This window comes from Narcine bancroftii, chromosome 6 (genome assembly GCF_036971445.1).
Source record: "Narcine bancroftii isolate sNarBan1 chromosome 6, sNarBan1.hap1, whole genome shotgun sequence".
NCBI classification, from domain to species: domain Eukaryota; kingdom Metazoa; phylum Chordata; class Chondrichthyes; order Torpediniformes; family Narcinidae; genus Narcine; species Narcine bancroftii.
Genome location: NC_091474.1, coordinates 169765020 through 169785354, shown reverse-complemented (window position 1 = coordinate 169785354; position 20335 = coordinate 169765020). Strand labels below are relative to the sequence as shown.

The window sequence follows — 20335 nt, the reverse complement described above, 5'->3', positions numbered from 1 at the left end:
GATCAACCGATCCACTGAGCCAGCAGGCTGCATATTCTCTGCTCTCAATATTATCTCTTTGATTATGATAGATGTTCAATGCCTGACACATCCAGTCCTCATCTGATCCGAACTTTGGCCAATATACCGAATTCCCTTTTATTGGGTTTTAACCCATTCCAGACAGCAATACCTGATCATGGTCTGTTTGTCTTTCCCGCGGGTTCTCCCCACACCCCAATCAAATAGCATTAATCCTAACGGACTTTGCTTAGTTATCTGATAGTCCCGTCCTTCCTTAGGACTATTTCCCTTGCTACTCACACCTCCCATACTAACAGGTAAGTAAAATTCCTCTTACCGGGATCCATTAGCTATTCCTAGCGCGCTTCCTTAACGTCCTCCCGTCATTTGTTCTCAATGCCTCTTCTCGGATATCACTCGCTTCATCCACTGAGCAGTCACCCGTCGTCCGTGAGTCCAGCTGAATCAGCTGGGGTGCACCTACCCTCGTCGTCGGGCACTCTTCTCAGTGGAGGGAGTGGGATCCCGGACGTGCCCCCATTTGTGAGAAACAGATGTGCCTTCACAGAATTTGCTCGAGACAAAAATTGAGAACAAAGAACATTTATTATACAACAATGCAAAGTTGGGTGCTTCCCCTTACCCTGGGAATACACACACATACTGGGGCTCACCCAACTTTTATACAGTTCATTTCAGTGTAGAGGTACCCTCCCCCTCCCCTAACATTCTTCTGCCTCCTGGATAAGTTTGGCATTAGGCAATCCTGTCTGCCTACGTGCTGTTTCTGTGAACTTGGAGGACCAGGGGGTATCCTGTCTGTATCCCATCATGTCATTGTCCTTATTCACCTGCCTTTGTCCTTATTCACACCTTCCCAACCCTCAGGGCTTATGCAGAACTTGCTAATTCTGTAACTACATTCTATTATCTACCCTTATCCTGGCTTTATTCATTACACATATATCCATACTAGCTTTCTTCATCTCACATATTTTCATATTAGTTTTACTCATCTCTCACACTGGAGTTAGGTTCTTCTCACTCGGGCTGGGCCACACCACAGCAGAGCACCACCTGCATAGGGTGTGCAATAGGTGAGTCAGGCAAAGCTGAGAGTCCTCTGCAGGGAGTGGTTTCTGAAGTCAGGAAGCTGGGGCTGGGCCAGAAGAGCGCCGATGAAGCATGTTCTGCCTCAGAGGCGGAGTGTCTGTCCAGGCATTCTGACGGGGAAGCAAGATGTCAGTGACCGGGAGGAAAGGCTAGAGGGGGTTCCCAATGAGGAGCTTATCTAGGCACCAGCCAGAATAGAGCTGGAGCTGGCAGGAGCAGTGTAAGTCCTGTCAGTGGCCATGGGCAAGCCCTGGTCCCACCGGATGGAGAGTCGGCACCAGGCAGTGCAAAGGAGTTGTGAGAGATAATAGATTATAGGAAGTAAAGTTAGTATGAATAAAATAAAGAATAATAGACTAGACTAGAGGAAGTTAAGTAAGTGCTGAATAGGGATGAATTCCGATAAGAGTGTGAGGAAGGGTTACGAAAGTACAATAGAAGAAAGGTCTTATAGTGATAGAAAGAACTAGCAAGTTCTGCATATAGAATTAGTAAGTCCTGGGGGTTGAGATGTGTGAATAAGGACAAAAGCAGATTCGTGAATAAGGACAATGACATGATGGGACCCAGACAGGATACCCCATGGTCTTAGAAGTTTACAGAAACTACACGTAGGCAGACAGAATTACCAAATGCCAAACCAATCTAGGAGGCAGAAGAATGTTGGGGGGGGAGGGTACCTCTACACTGAAATGAACTGTATAAAAGTTGGGTGAGCCCCAGTATGTGTGTGTATTCCCATGGTAAGGGGAAGCACCCAACTTTGCACTGTTGTACAATAAATGTTCTTTGTTCTCAATTTTTGTCTTGAGCGAAATCTGTGAAGGTACTTCTGTTTCTCACAGGAGTCATCTTTCGGTCCCGTAGAGTCTGCTTCCACATTCAGTGAGGTCATATCTGATCTTGCTGTGGACCCAGCTCTGCTTTTCCCCCATAACCCTTGATTCCCCTATAATGCAAATATTTGGTATGTATATATGTACTTTTTGATTATTAAAACATAGATATTGGCAGTTTAAAAACTACATGCATAAATAAATATTAGTATGTATATGTATTTCTTAATATATAATTTTTGTAACAAAATATGCATGTAAGAGTAAAAATGTGAATGTAATAATTTTTCATGTCTTGCGGCTCACAGACATCTGAAGTTTATTGTTTGTGGCTCTTACATTGCACCAGTTTGGCCACCCCCACTCTCATACCTCTTCTCATCTCTGTGACATCTGCCATTAAAAAGGACAAGTGCAGCAGGAATACAGGAACACCATCACCTGCAGGTTCCCTTCCAAGTTGCGCACCATCTTGACATTAGAGGTATATTGCTGCTCCTTTACTTTCAATGGGTCTAACTCTTGCCCAACAGCATTATGGACCCACTTTTATCAGAGGACTACAACAAATATATCTTTGTTCCCCTTTGGAAATTCTATACCAATTGCTGTAAGACTATGCAATCATATGTCAAATTATGAATTTAACAGAATTACATTCCACTACAGTTTTTCCAGCTACTCAACTAACCAAGTGCAACTGCTCAGTCATCAGAGGAGACTGCATATGACCAAGTGTGATAACTTCTGCTCCTATATCTTGTGAACATCAAAGGGGCCAGCTTCAGACTGCATCATTTCCATGCTGTTGGGAGTGGTCATTTGGTTGAATGTGATCACCAGTGGGATGGGGCAGGAATATCGTACATTGGAGAGGACAGTCATTTCATTCTTTTTGGGCTATTGCCATCCCCTGAGTTAGCATCTTAGAACAGCTAGAATTCTATTGGAAGGCAGGACCAACAGTGTAGAGGGAGTCCACATGCCTCTCTGCACATTGTAATCGACATTCATGCTGGGATAAAGTATCACAACCATCTGGATATCCACCACGGAAGTTAGAAGGATATGCTGTGCTGGAAGCTGCAACATTGGTCATTAGATACCAGCTTTTCCATTGCTTCCTTCAGGTTTTCAGTCTTCTGGCAGAGTTTGTAGCACATCTGGTGAGCTGGCAGCTAAGTTAACCAGCCTTGGTTGCTGCTCCCCTGCGCTTAGTAACTTACTGCATCCCGGGGCCAGGTTCAAAGCTCCATGCAATGCCAGTGTTTGAGCTAATGGCTATGAATGTGGCAGTCAGTATTCAACCTTTTTGTATTCTTCTTGTTCCTCGACTGGTTGACATCATTCCAACTCTTGGATATTTGAAAGAACCAAAGGACTAGGCCCGATTTTCTAGAAGAAAATATTTGAAGAAAATATGAACTCTATGCTTACATCCTCAGAAGACTGCACAAGAAAGAAATGAACTCTGAGAAGGAGCATTTAATATGATGATATCACCATAAGCATTTGATATCCATAAAGTCAACAATAGAAATCATTTTAATGAATTGCACTCCCCCCTCTCTAGAGGATGCACTGCTATTGTGAACTTCGCTCCTGCTTCATTTTTCTGCAATAGGAAAGAAAAACTGTCAGGAAATCTTATCTTGTAGTAATGTTGAATTGTTGTCAGCATTACATGTTTTGTTTAAAAAATATTTATGCATCTTGCATTGCTGGCTACAGCCAATAATATTTGAGATTAATAAACTCAATAGAAAAACAATATAAATCTACAATGAAGAAACAAAATCTGCAGAGGCTGGAATCTTGAGCAAATGATGAGCTGCTGGAAAACCTCAGCCCATCAGTCATCATTGACTGGTAGAAATGGTTAGTCAATGTTTTGGGTCAGATCCTTTAAGAAGGTAAAAAGGAAGTAATAGTAGGTATAAAAGGGAGAAATGTGTGTATAGATTTGCTGTGAACTATGTTATTCCATTATTAATTAAGTGATGCATCAGACCAAATAGAGTCAATTATTGGTCGCTGTCCATGTGGCACTAAAGATCAGAAAAGAAATATTACATCATTTTCCACCACCATGACTATTTGCTTGTTTTTGCTTTGTTAAAGCTCCACCTTAGTCATTTTACTCACTGTCTGCTCACTCCCATCTTCTAGCTTACCTTCACCATTACATCTTCATTTTCATGTCCAGGTCTTTTACTCGTTTGCTGCTTCTTCACCGTGTTCACCAGATTCTTCATAATGATCCAGTCAAAAATGCTTGCTTCCCCATGCCCATTTCTTGATATTTGAACATTTACTTAATGCTACCATTAGCAAAGAATTGATTAAATTGAAACATTATTGTGTTGCATTGTTTCAGGTGAAAGTCTGGGCATAGGTTTCTCAAAATTAAACATCTTTCATTATTGACAATTGTTAAAAAGTTAATATTCAAAGTACACTTTAGTACCACTGTCACCTGCCAGCTATAGGGTCCCAGTTTCATTCACGATCTTGAGTGTTGGGTGTGCAGAGAATGTACTTCCACTTCACAGACACAAGGGTGTCCCCTGGGGACTCTTCTTTCTATCCACTGTCCAAATCAGTGCTGGTGAATTAATTGGCTACTGAATACTGTCCTTTTATATGTTAATGATAACAAAAATCAAAAATAGTTGATTTGTCGTGTATGAGACGGGATAAGTTGGGAGATATGCAGGGAAATTGGTCTAGTGCAATTGGCCTCAAGAGAACTGGCATGGATTCAATGGGCCAAATAGCCACCTTCTATGCCATTATAAATATAAGATAAGAAATGCAGACCACCACCCAAAGGGCAGGGACAAAAAGAAAGTGATTAGAAGGCTTCTAGTTTCATGTGCTACAGCCTCAATTTAGAGCCATATGACAGTGAGCTTAATTGCTTTTTTCAAGTGACCAAATGTACAAAATTTGTCTTGTTGTCCAGTTAAAAAATTCGCTTCACTGTCCAACGTTAATTATTAACTTGATGATAGGTCAATGACCTAAAGAGTTAATTGTGCTCTGCAGAAGTTGCCCACCCTGTTGAGTGTATCAAGCAATTTCTGTTTTTAATTTAAATTTCCAGCATCCGTAGTATTTGCTTTAAAGATCCATTTTCTGTTTGGGTTGCAGTTTACAAAGGAGATTGACTATTTTTTTGAAGGAAGCATACATTCAAATTCAAATCTAACATGCTGCAAGCTGGTATTGAAACAATCACACATTCATCGGCAGAGTCAAATCACGTCCTGTATTGCTATATAATTTAGTTTTGATTTTGATCCATGTCGGAAACCACCGGAAAGGAAACTGTGGTTTGAAAAAATACATGCTGATTTGCATGCATTTTCAAATTATTTAATAAAAGGCACATTTAAGTACATGAAAAATGAGTTTAAATTGTGCTGAATGCTTTAAGATATTATAATCCTAAAATATTTAATGGATAATTATTAAATTACTTCAATGTACTCAGCTGACGATTAGCCTTTATATTTGAAGCAAATAAGCATTAAGCTTGATCTAATATCTATTTCAAGGATACAGTAGTTATCTTGGACGTGTATAGACTCAACGTCCAGACCCCTTCCAGCACATTCCTGTTGTAACTAGCACAAGAGCATGCTGGCGATTAGATGAAATGTAGGTATACTTTGCAAACCTTTCATTTGCCTTAAACAAAGCCATCAGGTTAAGAGTTAGTCTAGCATTGTGGACCCCTGCTTTGGTAATTCCTAAATTCCCATCCCATAAAATTTCCAATGTTTGCTCAGTTCTAAATAGAGGTGATTCTTCCTGAAGAACAAGATTTAGGAGATGAATTCCACCTTCTCTTCCATTCGAGAGAACCACTCAGGTATTTTTCAAAATCTGAAAAATGATGTCTGATAGACATCCTGGTTATAGATTTCCCCAACTTTCTCCCTTGCATCAATTGGCCATTTCCAGAGATTCCTTTGTGAACTTTGCCTGTCATTGATAGAGTTGGTGCATCACTCGCAATGGTAAGATACTCTTAGCAAATATGCCCAAAAATGATTAACTCACTGCTTTTAATAAAATAAAATAAAACATAAAAATAAGTACTAAATAAACCAAGGAGATGATTGTGGACTTCAGGAGGAAGTCGGAAGAACATAATCCAGTCCTCATAGAGGGCTCAGTAGTGGAGAGGGTCAAGAACTTCAAATTGCTGGGCGTCAGTATCTCTGATGATCTGTCCTGGAGCCGACATATTGATGCAATCATGAAGAATGCTCGTCAGTGGCTCTACTTTGTAAAGTGTTTGAGGGGATTTGGTACATCACTGAAATCTCTCAGAAACTGGCTGGAGGTACAGGACAAGAAAAATCTCGAGAGGGTCAGAGGGTTGTTAACTCGGCATGCAACATCACAGGCACCAGACATCTCCCATCAATAACACCTACAAGAGGCGGTGTCTTAAGAAAGCAGCTCTATCCTCTGAGACCCCCACCACCCTGGCCATGCCCTCTTCACTCTGCTATCATTGGGAAAAAGGTAGAGGAACTGAATACAAACACTTAGCAGCACAAGGACAGCTTCTTCCCTGCTGCATTCAGATCCCTGAATGGTCAATGAATCAAAGACACTGCCTTTGACTTCTTGTGCACTATTTTTATTTACTGATGTAAAGTGGTTTATACGAATGTTCGCACTGTGATGCTGCAAAACAACAAATTTTGTGACTTGTTCATGACAATAAATTCTGATTCTAATTATTAAACTTTACTTTTTAGAGGTCAGATTTGAGATTTCTTGTCACAGTACATACATGACATCACATACTGTATAACCCTGAGATTTTCCTTCAGGCAGGGCTGTATTACCACTAATAGGCAGTGCAAAAAAAACTGTACATAGCGTAAAATATAAACAAACAAAAAACTAAACAACCTGTGCAATGCAGAGAGAACAAAAATAAAATAAAGTGCACAAGTAAGTTCTTAAATGATTCTTTGATTGAGTTTGTTGTTGAAGAGTCAGATGGTGGCAAGGTAGCAGCTGTTTGGTGCGAGTATTGCGGCACCTATACTTCTTTCCTGATGGCAGCAGCAAGAACAGAGCTGGGGGGTGGGGGTCTTTGATGATTGTTTCTGCTCTCCGACAGCAGCACTCCTGCGGATGTGTTCAGTAGTGGAGAGGATTTTGGAGGGCTTTATGCTCAGGGGCATTGGTGTTTCCATACCAGACCATGATGCAACCAGTCAGCACACTTTCTACCACACCTCTGTGGAAATTTTCCAGTATTTCTGATGTCATACCAAACCTCTGTAAACTCCTGAGGAAGTAGAAGCGCAGACATGCTTTCTTCATGATGCCATTGATGCTTTGGGTCCAGGGAAGATCCTCTGAGGTAGTGACTCCCAAGAATTTAAATTTGCTCCCCCTCTGATCCCCCAATGATCACTGGATTGTATACTTCTGGCTTTCCTTTCCTGAAGTCAACAATCAACTCCTTAGTTTTGGTGGCATTGAGGGCAAGGTTGTTGTTGGTGCACCATTCAGCCAAGTTTTCAATCGCCATCCTGTATGCTGACTCATCCCCTTCCTTTATTACAATCCACTACCGTGGTATTGTCAGCCAATTTGTAGATGATGTTATTGTTTTTTTTGTTTTTTTTTTAAACTTTATTTAAGATTTTATAACATGAATAACACATAGGATTACATTTAAAAAAAAATAAGAATAAAATAATAAAATTACAATACAATATCAGTAATCTAAATAAACTATACCCTCCCCAATAATTATTACATATTAATAACCCAACTCAAATTAGTCCAACCCCCCCTTCCCCCCAAAATAGAGAGTGAAGAATTAATAAAGCTAATAATATATGTGAGAAAAAAACCCACTTACAAAAAAAACAAAAACATAACTGATTAAAATACTAACAAAAAGAGAAGTAATTAATACTAAGATATCAGAGTTAAAAACATATTTAAATCAAACTTAAATGCATATATTTAACAGAGTTAAGATGAAACATATATTTAATTCAAACTTAATATAAAAAATTAGTAAAGTTAGTAACATTGTCTATCAAAAATTCTTAAACAATAATCAATTCTTTAAAAAAAATTGTAGCATGAGAAAAAAAGATGAAAAAAAAAACTCTATAGAGATAAACCTTCACCAAATATCAACTAACTTCACATCTATCATCATATTAGTCACATAAACCACCATCTTAAAACAAAATTCAAACCTCACTAAGCATTGTACAATTCAATTTTAGTACTCTTCCACCATTTTTCAATTTTACTCTTGAATAATTATCCAATAAAAGCTCCAATACCACATTTAAATAGATGATGTTATTGTTGAACTGAGTCACACAGTGTAAAGTGAGTAGAGCAGGGGTCTAGGAATGCAGCCCTCTGGTGCTCCCGTACTGATGGAGATTGTGGAAGAGATGTTCTTACCAATCCTGACTGATTGTCGTCTGGAGGTTAGGAAACTGAAGATTCAATCACACAGCGAATGAAGCTTGATTTCAGAATTTTTAGTTAAGGTAACAATTATGTTGATGTTCAAGATTCAATTGAATAATTAAATGAAACAAATAATTTGAATTGTGCATCGGGTAATCGCAAGTGGAGGGTAGAGGATAGAATAGTGACACAGAATAATAGTTTGAATAGCCTGCTCTGATGTAATCAGTTCAATTTATTTGTGGATTGCTTTGAACAATGTCCATTTCAGCCATGAACCAGTTTGTGGAAATTTCCTCTGGGCCAGAACCTTTTAAGTTTAGACTTGAGCGTCAACCTTTGGCTTATGATCCAGATGTGGTGATGATCTGTTGCAATTGTCTGCTCCATTAAATTACCATGAAGGCATCCTTGGCAAAGAACATGGTAATCACCAAAGTTTATCCTTCCTTAACCAACGTCACAAAAATAAAATTGTGAACATGGTAATCACCAAAGTTTATCCTTCCTTAACCAACGTCATAAAAATAAAATCGTGGGAGCTCACTGTGTTTGAAATGAGTATGGTACAACACTTCAGATGACCTCAGCAGTTCCGGACATCCAGAGATCATCATGAAAGTTAGGAAGAAAACATAAACCTCTCCTCAGATGATAGTAGGAGCTAAGTGTACCAAACATGAAGAATATAGGACAGCAGCCATGTCAAATAAAATTGAAATGAAGCAGAATCACATAGAGATTTGATTTCATAGTTCCCGAAAAATCAATATTAGGGATCAAAAATTGTTGAGATCAGCAAATGGATCCAACCTTCACACAGTGCAGAGGTTCACGCATGTGAAAAAGGCCATCATTTATCCCAGTGCTTGTTGAGAATTGTGCCAGAAGTGAGTAAATATTCTCTGGTATATTTCAAAATATTATATTAAGGAAAATGATCAGAACATTTATTAAGTTTTGCAGTTGTCTTCTTTTACAATTCATTGACTTTCCTGCAATAGCTGGCTTGAGTTCACTATTGTGTGGTTAATTTTGGCCATGTTTCTTATCTGTGCAGGGTTCTGAATCTTGAGTCTGTCATTTCTCATGTTTAGTGCAGTTACATTTTCCCTTTACTCTATTTTTCCCTTGAATAATAGAAACTTCTCCTCTGATTTCTTTATGAATACACTGTTTTCTTTGCATTGTAACTCTTTATTCTTGGGGTGGGGGGGGGGAACTGGGAGCATATCCAGATTTAAAACCAATGTTTCTTTAAAAGAAACTTTAAATTAATAGTATTCTTTGTTAATGGCATAAATAACTCTTTAGTAGCATATTACATTTAAAATCAATTGTAAACTGGAAATTCACCTCATCTATCATGAAACTGTTCTTTCATTCCTTTACCCTCTTCTATATGCAAAATCTTCCACTTCATCATCCAACTCTTCACATTCCTCCTGCTTCTCCCTTCTCTTTCATTCCACAGTTCTCTTGTTTACTTCACCTACCAATCCCTTCTCCCTACAGTCTTCCCTCCGCAAACCTGCACCACTCCATTGTCCTTCCCTTTCTCCTCTGCTTCCTTACCTTCCCTAACTCTTTTACCCCCAAAGTCATTCCCACCCTCTCCTGCCTCCTTGCCCCTTTCGTCTCTGATCACTCCTTTCCCTTCATTCCCACACTTCATTTTGATTTAGTATGGTGAAGCAATGGTCCCTGTACTTTGCACTCTTTGCTAGAATTGTCATTCATGGGAATATTGTGATTTGCTTTGTAGATTAGGACACTGAGCAAGGATGAGGGAAGATTTCTGTATTTGCAAAGTAACAATGAAGTAAATATTCAGACTGTACTTGACCTGTGAAATACTATTCAAGATATTTGATGGATAAATAAATAACCACATGCTAGCTGGAGTGATCCTGAGCCAAAAAAAACTCACTAATGAAAGTCTAAGTTTGTAAAATTGATGTTCATGCACTTCATAGATACTTCATGTACATGAAGTAGTACTTTATGTTATACTGACAAGTGACACACTTACTGCCATATTTTAGGAGGTGGTTATTCATTTAGCTCTTTTTTGCTAATTTATGCCACATTCATCTGACTAACATGTTCCTTATTGTTCCTTAATTTTATTTTACTTTATATGTAGTTTAATTGTTAATTTAGGTCACACAGTTCTTTTCTGATTTATTTTCATTTTAATGCTTTCTCTGAAACATTTTTATTTGAATTGTTTCTTAACTGGTCTTTCTTCTGTAATATAACTGTATTATGTTCTCTGATGCCACTGTTTATTTCCTCTTAGTCTGCAGTTTCTAACCACGTTTTCCTGTTTATAGTTTGTTTTCATTATCATTACTCACTTTCTGTTCATTTTGACTCTTCCCCATTATCTCAGATTTGTGTGTTACCTAGTTCTTCCTTCTACTAGCTCCACCTCCATTTTGAACTAACTTTGCTCCTCAATTAAGTATTGTTAGATTGAAACAGAAATACTAAATTGTATACCTTTCAACTGAACGTATTGTTATACAAAAAAGTGCTTATAGACTAAGAAAAAAATCCATCATGAAGGCCAATTCTGACCTCTGAGCCTGCTAGTTTATGTTCTTTTGGAAGAGTGAATTCACAAATTCAACAGGTTATTCATTCACGAGGGGGTTAAAAAATTTGAAACATGTACCTTTGCAAGAAAATGGGATTTTAAGATTTGGATTGTTAAGTTTAAGATTGTTCCTGGCATGTAAATAGAAATAGTTTGAATAAATACAAATAGCTGTCTTAAAAATTAAGAGCTCATATATAAGTTAATGTTTTGAAATGACACTGTTAAAGGGGGAGCCACCCGTTTCTACTCAGTGAAGAATAATTACGTACGAAGCCTTTTGTTAAAATACTAAAATGGACCAGCACACTAAAATGCTGTAAGCTTTGATACTTATTGAAAATGTAATAGATCATTAATTCAAGTTGAGATTTCATGTCTACCTTTGCTTCATTTTTCTTCACGTTCTGGACCTCTTGAAAATGTTTATGTGTTTTACTTGTTATTTTAAATATGACAGACCCTGTCCTCAAACAAAAGAACCTAGAACAACCAGTATGGTTTATGGGAATATCACATCCAGAAGGTTTAAAGAAATGTTATTCTTCAATGACCAGATTTCCTGCACAGCATAATCTGCCAGAAAGATATCCCACTCTTACTTTTGTAGATACTTCTGTTGTTGATTTTTTTTTTTACTGCTGAATAAAATAAAGTCAAATGCAGTGAAATACTTCTTTCAAAGTAAATTTTGCTTATTTTTTTCCGACAATGTTCTATTCACAAACCTGCGGATGGATGAAACCAACCAAGATGAGTTAATAATGTTCTTTTTCAGGTGAACAACTGAGGAGGAGTTGTAGATTTTGTATAAACATCATCTTAAATTTCATAAAATGTAGAGCTGATGAGTACTCTTTTTGGCCCAATATGACAATGCCAGTAAAATATTTTGTAAAATTATCTTTCTTTCAAGTATATTAACCTTAAAAAAATCTAATTGGTGACTAGAAGCTCAGCTTTGGTTGCTAGCACTAACTTCTGTGCCACCAACTCAGGATAGAGTTTGATGGGCAGCTGATATTAAAACAGTTGTTTCATTTGAGTGACCATGCACAAGTTGCTACCTTTCAGAGTTAGGTATCTTGCTAAGTAAAGTGATATAATTGATGGTTTCCTTTAATTTTTCACAGTAAAACTTTGATATGATCAGATTATCTTTCCCAAGAACATGGTTTTATGATTGTTTCTTCCTCATAATCCAAAGTTTCTGTTTGTTTCTTTTAGTTGCACCAGGGTGCTGAAATTTCGCAGGTCAGAGGAGCTCGAGTCATAGCAGCAGAAGATATTTTATTCTTAATGCGGAAAGACAAGGTACGTTAAGCATTTTAACTGATCACTTCCATTAAACCAGGTTACACATAGAACCAGATTAGCAGCAATTCTTTTAAATACTTTAAAAAAATTTAATTTTGGTCATTTAGGGGTGTTGAGATTGTATATTGATGTTTTGTTCACAAACATGCATGAGTGTGGGTTATTTTATTCATTCTTCCAGCAAGAATATGTTCCTCATGGCAGTCCTGAGTGGTGTCAACTTTATTCCATCTAGAATACTGTGCCTTGTGTTCATTACATTTTAAATCCATATTTATTGAGTTTTTTGCCTTCTTTCACAATAGCTTATCACTGTACAATGAACATCGAATGTGGTAGGCAACTGAACTCCTGTTACTTTCTTATTTGGGTGACCTGAGGTGACCTATAATTGGTCTCAGCAACTGTAAATAAGTAATGAGTAAAACAGAAAAGCTTCTAACAACCCTCTTTCCCCTGCTGATGTGCAGTAACCCATTGTGTGAGTATTGTAGAACAAGGTTGTGGTCAATTGGAGAAGATAAAGAATTGCCTGAGGAACTCAGCAGGTCTCAGCATCCACGCCCGTGTCACCATTTCACTGGAGAAGATAAAGAATTGCCTGAGGAACTCAGCAGGTCTCAGCATCCACGCCTGGTCACCATTTCTGGTCTGAGCCTTTTATTAAGACTTGAATACAATAGGTGAAATTACATATATAAAAGAGGAAAGAAACTTGGGGAGAGGACCAGAGGTGATCATGTTTAGGACAGAAGGTATAAGAGATGGAGAAACCCTGAGAAAGGGGTGGGAAAAGAGATTTAGAGAGAAATAAATAAATACAGCAGTAGGTAAAGACATGATGGAAACTGTGAAAGCAGATGTTACTTTCACCAGATGCTGATGTTCTGTTTGTCGATTTGAACTTGGGCTTCCTGTAACCAACTATTTTAGCTCCCCAAGTCATTCTGACAGTGACATGACTGTCCTAGGCCTCATCCATTGTCAGCCAAGGCTAAACGTAAACTTGAAGAACACATCATATTTCTCTTGGACAGCCGTAAACCCAACAGCGTGATCACTGATTTTTCTAATTTTGGGTAGCCTCAACCCCATCTGATTCCACTGTTTCCATCTCTTTACCTACTGTTTTACTTATTTTTTTCACTCTCTTTAACATTCTTCCACCCCCTCCCCCTTAATGGGTTCTCCCTCTACCTGTCTCTGCCCCTCCCACACCTTCAGTCCTGTACTCTGGCATCTCTGGGCCATTTCCCTAACTTTGTTCACCCTTTATGTATATAATTTCACCTATTCTATCTCAGTCATGATGAAGGGTTCAGATCTGAAACGTTGACTGATCATTTCTACCCTTGAATCCTGTTTATCCTGCTGAGTTCCTTTGGCAATTCTTTGTTTGCTCAAGATTTCACCATTTGCACCTTTAGTTTTTCTATCTAGTGGTCAGCTGGGATGGCTTCTCCTGAACATAGCCTCCTAAACATTACTGTTTAGGCACACACAGAATAGAATTGTCATCTGAGTGGAATGCTACCAATAGCTTTTGATGGCACCATCAAAAATGAAGAAGCTATATATAAAATTGTTCAAATGTATTGATTTAGTGAATATTTGCTGTGAAAGGATTTTCCAAAAAAAAAAATTTTTAATGGTGTATTATTTTTTGAATTAAAATATCTTGATATGAAACTGAGCCAACCCCGGCAGCATTTGAGAAATACAAATTATCACTGTTCAGAACTGAGTGGTTTTGAATTGGAAATGTTCAGATATAATCTAATATGTTTCCAATTCAACTACAAAAAAATAGTTAAAGGGGAGGGTAAATGTGGGCAGAGCATTTTATCCATGAAATATTTCCCAATGTCTCTATGGATAAAAGCATTGTCAGTTCAATGTAATGTGTTTGCTACCTTAAGGAAAAATTGTCCTCAAATTTGTTGCACATCTGAAACCATGCATATTTAGTCTCTCTTCTGCCAGATGTTGTTCTATATTACTACTGATAGGCACAGTTTAATGTCTCTGCGAACAGCTGTGTTTTTTACTGTGAGGGTTACGACTTTAAAAGAGTTGGAAGCTGATGCATAACTGCTTGATGCAGGGGAAACAAGTGATGGGATGGAATGAAACAGGAAAAGAATAATCAAGAAGAGTTGATAGGAATCTCATGTTTGCAATGTGCTTTGGAAGAGGTTGCTCAAAAGGAAGATCCAAATCCAGATCATCCAATCCACATTCAGGAAGATGCTGCCAAGGCTGGTTTTATGTAACGCCATTACTGGTCATCAAATGGGCAGACAACAGTCTTTCAACAATTGCTGAGCCATGGACCTTTTGGTTACTTGCTTGCTGGTGAATGTGCCCCTCTGCTAATCCCCACCATGTGACTAGGAGACAGATCTCCCAATGCTTGTATCCACAGGTAATCTGTCTTCTGAACTTATCAAGTATTGTATATACTCATGTAATCGTCAAATTTTTTTTGACCAATTTTTCGGGACAAGTTTGAGCGGTTCAACTTTTTACACGGGTCATACTTTTGACCATGGTAAGCACCTGCATCATTCAAGGCATCGGGAGCTTGAATGGCCAGGATTAGGTGATGAGTATATATTCAGGAGCTCACCTGGGTGGCTGGGACAAATGAAGCGTTGGGAACTCGGATGAGTGGGCAACCACATACGGAAATGTGATTTTTGGGCCAAAAAAGGTGAGGTCAACTATTACACGGTATCAATAATTATACAAGTATATACAATATTTGACTCACCTTGACTTCTAATAGATTGAAGGATGTAACTGAGCGAGACCCCAAGAAGAAATGGTGGCCTCTGGCTTAGTCTAGGACTCAATCCGATGTTCCTAGTGTTACAGATGATTTCAATGCAATAACATGTTTATTGGATGACTTGTACTGGAAATTATTTATGGTATTTGTCCAGTACAGTACATCTGTGTGAGGATTAACAGAAATCACTTTACTTAATGGTTTAATGTTTTATTTTCTTCTGTCTATTCAGAGCAATCTTCGTCTACAGAGCACAGTAGTTCACCACATATCAGGGGAGTTTGACATTTAGGAATCTCATCTGTAAATATGAGCAAAATTTGTTTGTGGTTGAATTGAATAGAATTGAAGCAATTCCTTCTCAGATTTCAGATTTATTGTCAGAGTACATAAATGACATCACATACAACCCTGAGATTTCTTTATCCTGCAGGTATGACAGAATTACCTCAAATTAGTAGTGCAAAAATAAACTGTACATACTATAAACATGTAAACAAATAAAAGAACTGTAAACAGATAACAAATTAAACAAACTGACTGTGCAATACAGAGAGAACAAAAAAGAAAATCACTATCTTGAAGGATCTTTCCTGGACTAAACACACCAATGGCATTGTGAATAAAGCACAACAGTGCCTCTACTTCTTCAGGAGTTTGCAGAGGTTTGGTATGACATCAGAAACCCTGGCAAATTTCTACAGTGGCATGGTGGAAAATGTGCTGACCGGCTGCATCACAGTCTGGTATGGAAGCACCAGTGCCCTTGTGTGTAAAGCCCTCCAAAAGGTAGTGGACACAGCCCAGGTCATTTCAGGAAAAATCCCTCCCCACTATTGAATACATCAACAGCAGTTGTTTTCAAACTGCCCCCTAAACTCGCATTCCACTTTAAGCAATCTCTATGCCAGACTTTGGGGGTAAAAGAGAAACATATTACATATTGATCAGATTGATGATAGGGAAAGATTAGAGCTAAGTGTTAAATTGGAGTGAAGCAGTGGAATGATGAGACTGGATGGAGAACTAAAGAGATTGAATACAGTGCCATCTGAAAAAGTGGTGGAGGTAAAAGCCAGTTAATTTCAAAAGTTTTGTCTGGGGGAGATAGAATTCTGAAAAAGGGAAGGTAATGATAAAATGTGAGAGAGCATCATGTTGACATCTAAGAAAGATAGAGGCCTGTTAAAGCCAGTGTCTTATAGACCAACATCTTATTTGAATGTATATTATAAAATTGTTGTTAAACTTTTAATGGATTAGCTAAATACTTAGCAGATTTAATTCATATGGATCAATCAGTCTTTGCTAAAAAGCAAAAATCTGCTGGTAATGTTGCTAGACTGATTAGTCTAATTCATTTAGCCCAGAAAAGTTTAACGATGGCACTGGCTTTGGATGCAGTGAAGGCATTTGATAGGCCAGAATGAGATTTTTTGTTTAAAGTATTGGAAAAAGTTTGGTTTAGGGCTGCCATTTATAAAATGGGTTAAAGCCTTATATAAAAGTCCTTGTGCAAAGGTGGTGACTACTCTTTTTCAACTGACTAGATCGAGTTGGCAGGGATGTTCTTTATTGCCAGCTTTGTTTATTTTAGCAATAGAACCTCTAGCGGAGCTAGTAAGACAAGATCCTAAGATTAAGGGTATAAAGGTTAATCAAGAGGAACATAAAATAAATTTGTTTGGATTATTTGACAGATCCTACAAATTCTCTGTCAATTAAATGCAAGATTAAAAGGGGATGGTCAAGTATTTGGGTATAAGATTAATTGGGATAAAAATGAAATCATGCCCTTAGTTGGGGGAAACTATACTCAGTGTAGAAATGCCTCTCAATTTAGGTGGCCAGATGTTGGAATTAAATATTTAGGTATTCGAATGGATAAGGATTTGAATAACTTACCATTACTTAATAAAATTATTGATAATTTGAATAAGTGGAACACCCTACCTATAACTTTAGTAGGTAGGGTAAATTGTATTAAGATCAATATCTTTTTCAGTCGACTCTGATCCCATTTCATCAAAAAAAATTTTTAAGGATTTGAAACCTTTCCTTGACTCTTAATTTCTCAAACCCATTTCCATTCTGCCCAACAAAACTCAATGTAAACTCAAGAATTACCGCATCATTTTCTGACTTAGCACATTACAATGTTCACTATTCAACAAGGAATTCAGATAATCAGAGTCATTCCACTCCTGTATTTTTTCTAAAACTCAAAGAAGGTGGTGGTGCCGGGCCTGTGTAGTGGCAGCGCTGCCTCTGGAGCAGACCCGCGGGGAATGAGGGAGCAGAATGGAGATGCAGCGCTCCTGCGGGATCCAGCCACCCAGTCGACTGCCATCAGCTCCGCATGGGTTTTGAACGGCCCTTTGAGGAAACCGACGGTGGTTTTTATTTGAGATCCCGTGACCTCAGGATCTGTGCCCAAGATGGTGGCACCTATTAAATGGGAGCAGCCACGAGGGGCTGCAGACTCCAGGGAAGTGGAGGGCTGGATCAGGATGCCAGAAAATGAGAAGATCAACCCCCATCTGAGAAGGAGATGCAGAAGAAATGACCCACGGGACTGTGACCAAGGAGGTGGACCAGTGAGATGGGGTCTGTGGCGGGCTGCTAGTGACTTGAGGCGAGGAACCCACGGAAGTTGCAGGGTGCTGGAGATTGTTGTCAGGAGACACTCTGGACTGGGGACTGCTGGAGACTGGCTCGAACTAGCCGGAGGGGTACCAGGTATTGGAACTGGGATACGAGGAGGTCCTGAGAGCGCAAAAGGGTCGCTGAATCTGTCAGAGATTCGGATCTGGAGTTTGGACTGCCAAAGGTTTGGACTGGACTCTGGGTGGCTGCGGAGGCTGCAGAAGAGCTGGAGGCAAATCTACGGACACTCAGTGACTCGGGGGATTCTCTTTTGCTTTTCTCTCTCTGCCAGTGGCAAATCTGTCTGCCTTACAGCAGGCAAAAGGGAATTTCATGTAATAGGATGCTGTTTTATTATTTTGACAATAAATTGAATCTTGAATCTATTCCACATTTCCAACATTTAGTTGTTTTCTCTCAGCTAATTACTGATTTCCTTTCTTTCCTATTTACATCTCCCCCAAATACATTTTTGGTACTGCGCCAACAGAACACAAAAGGCCACCAGCTTTCAATGGGCACCACCGTCACTTGTGTCATGCAGTCCCCTCCTTCCAGCATTTTGTTCTCCAGCCCTCCTATCTTATTCTATAATGTAAGGCTTGTTTATTTTAAAATTTTTCTGTGTTCTGTCAAAAGGTCATGACATGAACCATTAAGTCTCCATTGCCTCATCTGCTAAGTATGTCCAGCATTTTCTGTTTTTACTTTGGCCTCTCTCAAACATAATTGGTTGTATTTTGAGTGTTTACCTGGATTCCTCATGTTGTGGTTTTTCCACATGAACACAAAAACCACAAAGACCCTCTCAACTGTTTGAAGTATTTTCGGAAAATACTTTCTTTCGATGACCGTCTCATTGAGTGGCATTCAGAATGCACTGGCGGAGTTCAAAGTTGTGGCAGTTCCTAATTCTAATGCTGCAGAATTCATGCAAAGAACCTGCACCAGATTAGACCAGGAGGAGGAACAACGACATTCATTTAAATGTAAAGGAATCAACTATTGAAAATTTTACTTCAATTACATTAGAATTGATCCAGTTATCTGGCTTTAAATGTAAAGGTTTTTGGTGTTTCAAATGATTTTATGATGAGAATATTTGTAATAGTTTGGGCCTTGTGTTTGAAGGCTTCTGAATGTCATTCATAGTGTTTTAACTGCAAGTGAAACCAGGTGTCTGCCTTTGCCAGCTGTCAAAAAAAATTCCTGCATTTTTGCGGACAAAACTTTTTCTAGGGTCTCATGTAGTAGTGTTTACAATAGAATGACCCATTGTGAAGCAGTCTTCGGTGTGAAAATTGATGCTGAGGGATCCTCATGAGGCAAGTGTGAACCTTGCTCATGTGTCAGCAGGAAGAACAGGCTGCTCTGCAGGAACCACAAAATCCAGACCACTTGATGTGATTTACATAGAGAATGTGGGAAATTAGGGTTAACAGGCAGATGTTGAAAGTAGCACCTTCTTGTGAAGGCACTCTTTATTCACATTTATTTATCTTTATCTTCAGAGAAAATTGCGAAGATTGCTAAGATATATGAGCTTCCGGGATTTAAAATCCAAAATCATGAAGGGTGTTGAAGATGAAGATATTATTGAAACAGGTATTTTTATAAAAATAGTTATATCTGGATTGAATCAAGAATATACATTCTTGATTTAATCTATTTGAAAGTGCCAGAATTTTTATGTATATAAAACTGTTGACCAATTTTGATAATCTGCTGTGGAGAAGTGCAGAAAGAGCCCATGCCTTAATTACATGCTACAAAGCCTACAGTCCAGCTCTGACCTACCAGCTTTTGCATTTATAACTGGATGGAAGTTTGGTATTCCAGAGCCCAGGTTGATGTTCTGCCTTCCATTCCTTCTGAGTGCTTATCCCTGGATACCTGCCTGGCACAGACTTCTGCAGATTTCCCAGCTCAAGTGAAATCTGCCCATTGAGCATGAAAAAAGTTATACAATGACTTTCCCCGAATGATAAAAAAAAAAGATATTTTTATTGCATTATATTAACGATCTAAATGTGGTTATTTACATTGCAGGTGTATTTTTCCATTTTTAAAAATTACTTTCATATTTTTACTTATTTTTAAGTGACTATGAATGATAAATTTTATTTTTTTAAAATTAGACATACTGTACAGAAACAGGCCTTTCAACCCGCTTGCCCATGCCAATTATACCCAATTAATTTACAACCACATTTTGAATGGTGGGAGGAAACCAGAGGCTCCAGAGAAAATCTATGTAGACATGGGGAGAACATACAAATTCCTTAAAGACAGCATGGGATTCGAATCCCTGTCCTGATGACTATTGCTGTAACAGTGTTGCACTAACCGTGCCACCCTTCCCTTCAGCTTATAAACATTAATCCCAGCGACACATTGATAACCAGTGAGTGTGGACTTTTAGCCACTCTAACTGTTAAAGCCATTGTAAGAGAGCAACTGGCCACATATCCTGAACTAGTCTGGGCCTTTATAATCAGCTCGGAGCTAGTATTCCATTGGAATACAATGCCCAGGATTGTACTGAAAAAT

At 38.5% G+C, this 20335-nt stretch overlaps 1 protein-coding gene across 6 annotated transcripts in view; it reads left to right on the top strand.

Moving 5' to 3' along the window:
• Nucleotides 1-20335, top strand: part of supt3h (SPT3 homolog, SAGA and STAGA complex component) — a 495649-nt gene that overhangs the window by 345343 nt on the left and 129971 nt on the right. For all 6 annotated transcript variants that reach the window (XM_069886703.1, XM_069886702.1, XM_069886701.1 and 3 more), the window contains 2 exons: nt 12259-12345; nt 19297-19390. In XM_069886703.1, coding sequence (XP_069742804.1) covers nt 12259-12345; nt 19297-19390 — 181 coding nt within the window. The remainder of the gene's footprint in view (nt 1-12258; nt 12346-19296; nt 19391-20335) is intronic.